Below are 12394 nucleotides of genomic sequence, written 5' to 3'. Positions count from 1 at the left end.
TAGCAGTCTCTGGAGTTTTATGTGATTCTAAGTGCTTTTGTGGCGTGTTATAAATGACTGTCTGCTTCACGGTGTTCAGTTAATTTGAACCCTTTTCAGGTTTAAGAGTAATGTGTAATAGCTAACTATGAACAGCTAGACAGGAGCACATTTAACGCAGCTTTGCAGAGAGCTTGTCCCCTAACTATAGACTTATTTGAAAAATCCTTGTGCAATTTGGGCATTTCAAGAGTTAAACAGATTTTAATCAAATAAATCAAAATCTTTTCCCTCCTCTTCTCATCTCCTCGATTCAGAAAGCAGTGGCGCAGTTCTGGATATGTAATCAAATGTGGTTTCTCAGTTGCTTGGCTAGTTTAATGGGAAGGGATTGACATTAAATCTGGTCTGTTTACCATCAGTCTTGATAATTTGTAAAAGAGTCAAGAGGACACTGATGAAATTCACAGATGAACGAACTGGGAGATCCCATCAGGAAGGAACAAGAAATTAACTGTAAGGGTCTTAGAGAGATTGGAAATGGGCAGGAAGTAGCCAAGTAAAAATCAGCTTGGAAGAATGTATATAATCCATCTGGGAAAAAAGCACAGGCTATATACATGGCTGAGAGTCAAGAGAAGAAAAATTATTGGAAATAGTGCCTTAGAAAACACAGATATTACAAATGATCTCTAAGTTTTTGCATAATGATAACCTTAAAAGTCTGTGTACTGTTGGGTTTGGGATGCTTTTTCACCAACTTGAAACCTTCTACTGGTGTCAGATATACTGAGATAACAATAGTGTGTAGAGATGAACGTGAAAACGTTTCATTATAGTAGTAGTTCTGTAGGGCTAGGGTTTGATCTGTCTACTCAGTTGGTTTAAGTATGAAAACAACTACTTGTCTAGGACACCTCAACTCTCCTCCAGCCATCAGTCTGTTACGATTCAGGCCCTCTCCTGTTCCTGATCACCTAGCTACTTCAGAACCAGCCATAAAGCCAAAGGAAGAAAACACACAAAACCAAAGATTCGGTTTCTCTTCCGTCTGTGGTGATCTGCATAATTCCCTAAGAAAAAAGTTCAAAACACTGTCTAATTTTTTAAATTGATCAGTGCCTTCCTTTAGGGGAAGTTGTCTATCTCCTACTTATAACATGGTAACTGTGGGTCTGTTGCTGGGAGTCAGGCGGTTAGGGTAGTGCTTTTGGTCTTTTGTTTGTAAGATTGTGTGTGTTAGCTTGCCGTGTTCAGTAATGTACTCAGTTGTTTATTGTCACCCGGCATTTATTATCACCTATAATGTGACAGTCACCAATAAACTAATTCCCAAAAGGAAGCTCCCGCTCTCAGGCTGGGGTCATTGCAATATCCAACAAAGATGTGCAATGAGAATAGAGGACAGCCATGGCCCTAGAGGAAGGTCACCAGGGTTCTGTTGCATAATAACTGATGAATTCCCAAAAATAAGGGCCAAGTCAGCAAAATGACGGAGACACAGTGACGAGAGGAAACAGCAGAGGTGAGCCGAACGTTAACACAACCCGGCACCAAGATGTCACTGTTTCAGAAGTCTCAAAAACATATTCGTGACCTTAAGTGTCACAGATGCAAGAGATTCGTGAATAGTTACTCCTTGCCCTCCAGGGATAATTAAAAGAGGAAACTTAATGCAAAATTCATATAATCATCTAATCAGAGTAAATCTTTACATAATCATGCTTAATAAATATTCAGTTGTGCAATCAGAAACGGAATACTTCTCTAGAAAATATTTCAGAGATGCTGTATAGTTTTACTGGAAGGTCCAAAATGTGTTGAGTTAAATAGAGCGCTCTTCCCAGCACAATCCTCTGCTAGCGTCCCAGTCTCTTATTTCCTAGTCTGTGCTGTTCAGATTGTTGGTCAAAGATTATTTTAGTCTTTTTTATGGCACTGTAACAGTCATTTTCCTGTCTTACAGGTTGGTCAGACAGGCCTCTCCTGTTGACTAAAAGATCTTTGTAAACTAACAGGTCCCAGACCACCTGAATTCTTGGAAAACAGCACAAATTTTTGCATGTGGCAAGATGCACGGAGTTCTATTTACTGAGTGTCTTTAAAATTAAGAAAAGTAGTTTCACTGAGCCAGAGACAACTCTGTGAAAACTTTCAGTCCACCTTAAGCCAGTATTAACTACAACTGAAAGATTGTTTGAGAACCTAAGAAAGTGAAATTACAAACTCTGTATTGTATCAACTGTAAAACGTGCATTGTAAGAGCGTCTCAGTGAACGTCATCTATTTGCAGATGTGGACATTTGTCCTGTTCTCTTTTGCTACCTGTAGATTTGGCTCTCTTACGTTTGTGATATACAGATATTATTTTTGTGATTATCTGATGGCTTCAGAAATTTTAATTAAAGCTTTATCAGTAAAATTATTTTTACATGCTATATACCTAATTACGTTCAGAACAGGTGTTATCTTCCTTTTTTATAGACTGTGTCCTTTATGCTTATCTCTTAGCATGTAACCCCCAACTTAAAGCCATTTTTTATGCTGACACATAGACATCTGGAACTGCACTATATGACTGAATTAGTGACATTCGGTTATTTACATGGTTAATCCCTGATGATCATGACTTAGGAATCAGTGTGCTAGAACATTGTAAGTCAGTTTGGTTTGTTGTGTTGAAATTTGGGTTACCGTCACTGCAACAGTCTAACTCAAATTGTGATCTCACTACCAGCACCCCTCTGCTAATTGCGTCTCATTTCAGAATAAAGGTAAACACTGCTGTGGCTTTCTGTCTCACTTATCTGAAACATAGATGCTGAAGAATAGGTAATAACAGTTGGTACTTTTGTCTTCTTAGTTGTCTGTAATTTCTTTTAAAACGTGTGTATTTAATCGGCTTGTTGACTCCCTGCACATGAAACCAGGTGACAGTGTCCGCTCCTTACTGTCCGCTGTGGTTGGCCCTGGCCCTGTCTTGACCGTTCCTTCCATCCTGCCCCAGCCGTATGATCCACCTTCACTGTCACTTTCACAAAAGTGTGTCACACCCACACTGTTAGACTGCCCTCTTACTTCATTTTAAAATCTCATTCTTTGCTTTAAATTAAAGAAATGAGCAGAGAAAAAGAAACTAAGAGGAAAGAAACAGAAGAATTTAAGGCATCTTATTATCTGGTAAGTCCTCGTTATTTTATGTCAACATTATGAAATTTCACTCACGTTAGATCTTTATAAACAAATGATTAATTTAGAATATTTTCTTTTTAGGGAACAGCCTTGGTTTTTCAAATCCTGGCAAGTATTTTTTTTTTCTAGAGCTTAACTTCAGTTCTTTTAAATGAAAAGTTTCCTTTCTGACCTGATGCTTTTTTGTCTTTTAGGTTTCCAGTATCTCTGAATTACGTCTAGATTTTTATTAAGGGCCTGGCTGTGCTATAATACATCCCACTGTTCTAAGAGCTTCCTCTGCCACGGGACAGGCATTGCCTGTCCTCCAGGAAAGTGAAGCATCAGACGACTTGGAAGCCAACAGATTCAAGAAGAGCCAGACAGCAGAGCCAATATTGAACGAGGACAAAGGTAACAACTACTGTGATACAAAAATCTCAAGGAGTAGGTGTACCAGTTCATCCTCACTGGGATACACGTGTCTTATCTTGGTATTGGGTATGGTCTCTTGTAAGGTATTTTGGCTAATTAGTTTAACTGTTGCTCCCTGATAATTACTTGCTTAAGAGAAAACGTATAACAAAGGTCTGATGTTCTAATGTTTATTATTTATTTATTCAGTATTTTTGAGGTCCTACTCTATGCCATTTACTATGCGCTTGCTGCTGGGCATTATGACTTTAATTAGGGTCTAATCTACATTAGTACTTCTACCACTTCCTAGACAAAAGACTTTGGAACGGTTTAACTCCGTTTCCGTCTCCAGTGTTTTGTGTTATTTTTACATATGTTTTCTACAAATATTTAAAATCCTCTACGACATTCCAATTACCATTTTTTGCAGTCAATAATTATTCAGAATTCCTGAAATTACCTTTTTTTGTTGCTGCTAGTTTTCTTTTCCATTTCCTTTCTTCTGTCTGTGGCTCCTCATTTTCCTTCACCTTGAGCTCCCTTTAGTATTTCTTGTAGTACAGGTCTGAGGGACAGATCCTCTCAGTTTTTTGGTCTGAAAATGTCTTCAATTCATCTTCCTTTTTGAAGGATATTTATCACTGTTTATTGAATTCTACTTTGCCACTTACTTTCTTTTTGTACTTTAAAGATGTCATTCCATTATTTTATTGCTTCTGTCATTTCTGTTGACAAATCATCTGTACAGTTATTAGTGCTTTTTCAAGATAATAATGCCTTTTTTTTCCTGGATGCTTTTATGATTTTCACTTTGTGTTTTGCTTCCATCATGTTAATTATTCACATCTGAAAGTGTAATTTTCTTTGTATTTATTCTGCTTGGGGCTCATAGAACTTCTTGAATCCATGGCTTTAGTTTTCCTCCATTTTAGGGAATTCCTAGCCTTTATCTCTCCAAATATGGCTTCTGTCCCGTTCCCCCTTTTCTCTCCCTCAGAGAGACTCTAGCTGTACTTATTGTTGAACTTTTCACTATACCTCATATGTCTTTTAAGCTTATTCCTATATTTTCCATCCTTTTGTCTCTCTGCTTCAGTCTGAATCCTGTGCAATCCTGTACAAGCTTCATGTTCAGTAAACCTCTGCCCATCTGTGCCCAATTTGCTCTTAACCCCATGTATTGGGTTCTTAATTTCAGCTATTCTACTTTTTAGTTTAGAAATTCCAAATAATAATTATTATAAGATTCTAAGTCTCTGCTAAATTTCTCCATCTTATCTATTTTCTTGAATATATTCATCCCACTCTTTTAAAGTCTTTGTCTCCGAACGCAATATCTCCATCACTGTTTTTCTCTTGTTCCTCTCTCCTGATGTGCCTCGTAATTTTTAACTGAATTCTGGACGTTGCATGTAAAACCCCGTAGAAGCTCTGGAAGCTGCTTTTTCCTCCAGAAAGGATTGACTTTTGCTTTGGGCAGACCATTAGGCAAGAGGCAGATTACTGTAACCCAATTGGGAATTGAGCTGATTTAGTGCTGAGTTTTGGTCTTTGTCTGTTCCTGCTTCACCATTGTTTTTACAAAGTAACCCTTCTGGGGTCCAAGTTAAAGGCCTGGGGTGTTTACTATCTCTTTGGTAGGCTGTGAACTCCAATTTCTGTCTTTCAGCCCCAGAAAACTGCCAAAAGTTCTGCTGAGCTGCTTTAGCTTAGCACTTTCTGCTTGACGTCTCAACGTCTCATCCCGCTCTCAATTGGGCAGATGCCTCAAGAGGAGAGTGGTGCTGAAACTCAGGTTCACACTTACCTTCTCTCTGGACTCTCAGCCGCACAAGTGCTTTGATAGCTGTCTGATGACTTCAACAGATTTAAAATAAAACTCCTCCATCTTTTTCAGTTGTTCTTGGCAGGAGAGTTGTGCTGATACAAACTAATCAATCATCGCCAGAGCCAGGAATTTAATTTTTAAGTATTATTTCCAACAAGTCAGGGTAGCCATATAGATTCCCCTGACCAGAGATACTTCTGGTTTGTTGAAATCAGAATTCTTTTTACTCTCTAATTCCACAGTTGTTGTCTAGTATAATTTCCTCAATTATGAGACAGTTGAGTCTGAAATAGTATGGAAGAATATACACTGGTCTGTAGTTGGTAATGTGGCAAGCACCCTATTCTCTTCGGCCATACATCTCAAAGTTGGATGCTCCCAGTGTCTTTTGTATCTTCTTTTATAACACTTACTGCATTATGTTGTAACCATTTGCTTACTTGTCCATCTCCTCTGCTGGACTGGGAGCTGGAACGCTGCTGTATTTACCTTTATATTTTCAGTGCTTACCACAGTGTCTGACATTTAGAAGATATTCAGCAAATGCTTTTAAAATAGACGGTTCTTCTGAGTAAGGTTATTTATAGAGCTGGATAACATCCATTAAATTCTCATTGGTAGTAGTTTGAATTCAGAAAAGTTCTTTTTTTGCCTCTGACCTTGCCCCACATTTTGGATGAATACCCCATTTAGAGTCTGATTCTCATAAATTGAATACATGCAGATTTTCAGGTTCCCTGGCTATTGAGACAGTGAAAGAGACTAATGACAAAATATAAGAAGGGAAGAGACTGATAACATGGACATTTTTAAATGGCTGTCAGGAGATTAGTGCTACCCCTTGCCAGCATCCTAGAAAAGTTTTTTAAGTTCAGAGTTGAATAAAATGTACAACAGAACACATAAGGGATGCCATACTCTCCTGGAGTCATGATCCATCCAGCCCAGTGCTCTGATTCTGACTTCAACAATCTTCCTTCTATACCAGTGCCTCCTTCACTTTTTATTGGCTTAAGACGTTAAGTGGCGTGTGAATACTTAGGTTTTATTTGAATCAGGTTTATGTTTTTTTGCTATATTATTAAAAGTTAAAATTACAGTCATGTTAGATAATACTGTACTCAAATTATTTGGTACAAACGAATACCTGACATACTTTGCTTTTATTCCAGATGACTGGTATCTGAATTCCACTAAATGTATAGTGAGTATATTTCTCTATTTGAAATTAAAGTTGGACTTATTTAATTAAGGATTTGATTTACTGACAGATATCTTACTCTCTTTCAGGTTCAGATCTTTCTTCATGCTTAGCATTTGGTATTTCCAATAACTTGAACCAACAGAGATGCTAATAACAGATGCATGGACACCTTTTACTAACTTTCATATGCCCTAGAAACATACTATTCCATGTTAGAAGGATAGAAATCCAAAGAATTCTTATCTTTATTCCCTAACATTGCCTATCTCCAGCAATACTGCTGGTCAGTCCTATGTGTTTCCTAACATGCCAAAATCAAAGCCAAATGAAATGTTTTCTCCAGACTTTCTTACTCCTAATTTTAGAAATAAAAAATATATTTCTGAGATTTCAGTTTCTGTTAATGGTGGAATAAATAGCTTGATCATTTACAGGTAATAATGATGAAATCTGGACAATTTGAAAGTATTGGAGAATAACCAAAAGCAGGAAGAAACTGAATAAATCTAACCTTGAAAGACGTTGGGTGACATTTGTTTATAGATTTGTGCCTGAGGGCATTCTCCAATCTTGGGTCAAGTACCCAAACCAAAGGTGTCAGAGGATGGAGTTTGAAGCCAATAGAACACCCGGAAAATTAGAGGGAAAAATCTAGTAAAGGAATGACTATACATCTGAAGAAATAGGAAAATGTGATACTTAAGGGAAAAAAAGTCAATAGAAACAGACTCTGAGATGACCCAGATGTCACAATTAGCAGACGTTGACTTTAAAACAGCTTTTATAAATATGTTCAAAGACTTAAAGGAAGATATGCACACATTGAATTCACATAGTGGGAAATTTCAGCTGAGAAATAGGAACTATAAAAAAGACCAAATGGAAATTCCAAAGCTGCAAGCATGATAACTGGAATGGACAATTTACTGGATGGGCTTAACAGCAGATTGGAGACAACAGAAGAGAGGCAATGAACAGGAAGATCAATAGAAATTATCCAATCTGAAGAACAGAAAGAAAAGAATGAAAGAAAACACATATCTTGGGTGAAGGCAGGAAATAAAAGTAGGGCAGAATTGAAGTGAATGCTCAGTGCTAATAAATTCTAGCAATTAATTTTGCAAAGAAAAAATTGAAAAATAAATAAAACCTGGATTTTGAATGTCTAATCCTTGTAGTGTTTCTTCCAAGGGTGGGACAGGATGTATTATCTGATTTCAAAGCATTGTTTTTGTTGGTCTTCATAAGGCCGTTTCTGTCAAGTGGCTGTAAGACTCTTAGCTTTCAGTCTTCTTCTTTTTCTCCCTCATTCCTTCCAGGGGCTAATGGCCTTTTCCTTCTGTGTGCTGTGTTCAGGCGCCAGTTAATGATGGAATGGGAGACAACTTCTGACAGTGGACTAAGGCAAAGGAAGCATGTGGGATGGTCGTCATATACAGTTCCATTTTTAAGTGGTTTGCCTTGTGATGCATTCTCCTGTTGTATTCCAGTTTCACTGTAATTTTTGAGTTCTTGATATTTCCAATCATAGTGAATCATTTAGTTATTTTTAAGCACCAATCTTAAGAATCTGAATACAAAATACCGAATGATATTTCAAAATAAGCGTATTCTAATTATTGATCTCTCTAGACACAGTTCTTTTCTTTTGATTTACACTTTGTAGGTGTTTCACCAAAGCCAACAGCACTTTCAGCAGCAGCTCCCTTCCTGTGGTTCCAGTGGTAGCACCTTATCCTCAGGATGGTTTGGAAATGAAACCCCTCAGTCACATGAAGATACCTGTGTGTCTGGCTTCCACACTCCCCGACTGCAGCCAGTCACCTAAGGAGAGCATCAGGGATGATGTGGCACCAAGACCTGCTCAGCACACTTGCTGTCAGGACGATAGAAATGAGATCAACTCTGGCTGCACGGAAGACACAGCAGAGTTCAACCGAGGTACAGGGAGACATTATAAATCTTAAGTTTCAGGATAGTCTTCAGTTATCGAAGACCTGTATAAGCGAAGGTGATGCTTTCAGAGTGCTCTCTCTCTGATCAGCTCAAGTATTTCTTAGACACGGGGTGAGGGGTATTAGATACTTCCCAAAAAGTTGACTAAATAAAGGATTCTTTGAAATTCTGTTATTATTCATATGCTTCATCTCAGGCTGTTAATCCCATTAGATTTTGGGAAAATAAGTCCAAGTAGGCTTTGAGTGAGTTTGTGCCTGAACAGTAGACTTGCTAGAAGAATGCATTTTGTGGTCATAGGCCTCTTGTTCATTTGAGTTGATTCTGGAGTTGCAGCCTTGCTTGAAGGTTTTGGGGCTCTTCAGGGGTTTGCTTGCACCCTCAGATGAACTGTGTAACTGTTCACGAGAGCTCCGTTTTACTTTAAGCCTTTTAAACCTAACTGTCTCCCTCAAATCCACACCAGACATAACTGGGCTCTACTTTTACTTATTATTCTTTCTTTATTGCTCAATGTTTTTACACTGCTTTGTAAAAATCAGCCTTTATCATTTCATAATGCTCCAAAACCTTTGTGTTTTTCAGGAGACAGCTGTGTCCATTCAGAAACAGAGAACAGAATTTTAAGTTGGAATCCTCTTATTCTGCCACCTGTATCAAAGGACTGTACTGAAAAGACAACATGGTCTCCTCCTGGCATTCCTTTAGACAGCCCTTCAGGGGTCCTTCAGCAGCCCCCGGAATCCTGAGGGTGTGCAAATCACTAGTCGTGTTCCCGCTTCAAGCCAGTAACTGCACAAAACAGGCCTGGGAACGGACTATGTGAAGGACATTAATTCAAATCAGACAAAATCATTATTTATTTTTTTGTAGTAGTAATGTCATATGAATGTATCTTAAAATGTGTGCCCTTTTATATTATTTATGCGTTAAAATTTTCCCTCCCTATTCCTTCCTCCCACTCAGTAGGAAACAACCTAGTTTTGCATAGTTTTCAACCATCTGAGAGCAGTGAGATCATTCCATGTTTTCCAAGAACCTCAGTGACAGTAAGAGCTCCTCCTGCAGGGATCCAGCCTATTGGCTCATTCCGCTGAGAGGGAACTGCACACGCCATTTGAAGTTTTCAGATGAAAGCTGCCTTTCAATATCATGTTATACCTTCTGAGAACATTTTGAAACCAACCACAGTTGTAACCTGATGTTTATAATAGCAGATCTCATGAGTTTTATGAGTGCCTTCCACAAAAGTGATAGTTGACCTATTGACTCACTCTCTGTCTCTGTGTGGGCACGAGTTATGTTCAGTTTTCTAGATGCTAATCATAAACATTGTCATGGACAAGGGGGAGGTTAAGGTCTAGTTGGGTCATTGCAGTATGCAGAGAGGGAGCCAAGGCCAGAGAGAAAAAGAATGCCTTCAAGTCCTACTAATTCGAAATTGCATTGGTTTATAAAATGGTCAGCATGGGGCTCTTTTTGACTGTTTCTAAGAGGAGGAACAAAATAAGACTGAAGTGGTGACTTGAGAAGAAAGATCCACATTTGAAGAAGAGAGAGGGTTCCAGGGAGCCCTTGTTGGCAGGAGCTCTCCCATTAGTATAGGACGGTGCTCGTGGTGCCACACCACCCAAAAAGCATCAGTTTCTAACTTCCAACATGGGCAATACCTGGAAGATGTTAGTGTTAGAAAAGACTTAATTTAGAGGGAAAGAGGTATGGTTTGAAATGTCTTGACGATTTTTTGAGAATGTCCTCATTGTAAACAGGCCCCTAAAGCTTTGGTTAGCAGAGCTCGTCAGTCAGGTACTGCTGCCTCTGAGTGACAAGGACATTTGCAGCTGCTTTGGAAGGCTTTTCTTCCCCACGCTATCCATGTGTTTAATAGCTTGAGTCCAGCTTTAGTGGATCACTGCTCTCTTTTGGATTGTGCATCCCCTTTAGAAAAGAAACAAAATGATTCTCCTTATGTAGAGTCAAGCAGTTCCAGCATAAATGAAAAAATTTTACAGTTTGCCAGAAATTGCAGTGAAATAGACTGTGATACTATGTTAATCAACTTTCTATATAAATGCATCAGTATTCCCTTACATATGTCTATATATTTTATAAATAGAACTCTTAGTGAAATGCGCTGTTTATTCTGGGTCACTATGCAAGAATGACTTGAGTAGGATGCAGTGAATGTCGTTTCATAGTCGGGTGTTAGGGATGCTGTAGAATCAAGGTCCACATCCCAGATGTCCAAGCCTCTGCTATACTGGATTTATGCTTCATGTGGCTTAGATGCAATTAACTCTGGAGGGGATTGCTGCATCCCTTGCTTCTGTGACTAGCAAAGGACAAAGTCCGTGGACACAGAATATGAAAACATGCCCCGTGTTTGCCAGTCAAGTCACGGCAATGCTGTCACAAAGGGAGTTTTAGAAAACTGGGGCGTAAATGTTCGTAGGCAGTCATTTTCATTCAGGAAACAGAGGTGTATTAGCATGAGCCTTAGGTCATAAACTGCTTTTAAAGACTGAGTTTGAATGTGGGATTTGTCCACTAGGAAGAGAAAACAACTTTACCTTTAGGGCAATCTCATTGTGGACTGCTTTATTTATATTATTAGTAACGCTGTTTTAAGTGTTATCCCTTTTATTGTATTTTATTTATAAAAAAAGCCTTTATATATTGAGATATATAAATATAAATATATATATATAATTACCTTTGTGTGTAGGAGTTATGAGTTCTCCCTAACCGTGAGTTGTTCTGAACTTTTGTTTCCTGCACAGTCACCAGAAACAGTCCTGCCTAATGTCTCTTCACCAGAAAGTCAGAGGACATAGTACAGTGTGGGAGATAGCACTAACGTGTGGGGTCAGTGCTGTGTACCAGGCACCGTGCTCCGTGCATGTTACTGCCATCTCATTAACCCGCACAGCAGATCTACAAAGTAGGTGTCAAAGTCACACAGCCTCAAAGCATGAATTGGAACCCAGTTTATTGGGAGCCATAATCCGAGCTCCTTCCATTTTTCCGTACTGCTTTCCCTGAGCACTGTGGTTTGCTGTTTGGATGGAGCCAGTCCAGTTCCACATGCTCCTGTCCACCCTGCTGCGTGATTCCTCTGACGTGCTAACTCGACAACTAGAGGAACCGCCTTCTGTCCTACGTGGACAGGACTCTGTGCTTATTACTGGTCTTCCCGGAGTCCGCATTTCTCCCTGTGACCGTCCTCACCACCACCCCCGCCTGGGAATTTGATCTCTCGGCTTAGTGATCATGTAGTTGGTCAGGCCCCTTCATGTTCCTTCTCGCCTTGGAATTCTCTGTGATGGTTTTAGCGTTGCGCTTCCCCCACTCCTGTGATATCCTGTCACTCTCTGCTTTCTGTCCTCCTTTCGCTTATGCACTGATAGTCTGGTGCTAGGTGCCGTACAGGATGTAAGTGAAGTTGCAGTGTTTTGTACCTTTTAAAAAAGCCTTTCTCTCTGGGTTTTGTATTTGTGGATTGAGTCAGTGAAGACTAATACATCCATATTAGGCTGCTGATGTCGCAGATCTCACTGCAGCTACAGTACTGCCACGAAGTTCGTTTTGTCATTGAATTTCACCTGTGTTGCTCTCTTTTAAAGCAATAACTTTGAAAAGATGCATGTTCTTGTATCATATTGAAAAGTATGTTTTGTTTCCCGTAAAGTTGTAATATTATGTTTTGAAATTGTACATATTTTAAATGATGTAGCTCTGACAGCTTTTATTTGGTTTGTATGATTTTATATTAAAAGAGAATGCTGCTTTCATGTGGAGTAGCCCGTGAGGGTGGGAAGATGGGGATGCTCAGATACTCC

At 39.1% G+C, this 12394-nt stretch overlaps 1 protein-coding gene across 7 annotated transcripts in view; it reads left to right on the top strand.

The window, feature by feature from the left end:
• The window catches only part of CDON (cell adhesion associated, oncogene regulated), a 93799-nt gene extending 81453 nt beyond the window's left edge, over positions 1 to 12346 (top strand). For 3 of the 7 annotated variants that reach the window (XM_023645103.2, XM_023645104.2, XM_001505095.5), the window contains exons 19-20: positions 8266 to 8540; positions 9141 to 12346. In XM_023645103.2, the coding sequence (XP_023500871.1) occupies positions 8266 to 8540; positions 9141 to 9304 (439 nt within the window). In that variant the 3' untranslated portion in view covers positions 9305 to 12346. Of the gene's footprint in view, positions 1 to 3094; positions 3280 to 3365; positions 6600 to 6685; positions 7769 to 7918; positions 7976 to 8265; positions 8541 to 9140 lie in introns of those variants that run through there. The other 4 variants (XR_011440556.1, XR_002809120.2, XR_002809121.2 and 1 more) reach the window with 4 other exon arrangements.
• Positions 12347 to 12394: the final 48 nt, after the last annotated feature.

This window comes from Equus caballus, chromosome 7 (assembly GCF_041296265.1).
Source record: "Equus caballus isolate H_3958 breed thoroughbred chromosome 7, TB-T2T, whole genome shotgun sequence".
NCBI lineage: Eukaryota > Metazoa > Chordata > Mammalia > Perissodactyla > Equidae > Equus > Equus caballus.
This window is presented reverse-complemented; position numbering and strand designations above follow the sequence as displayed.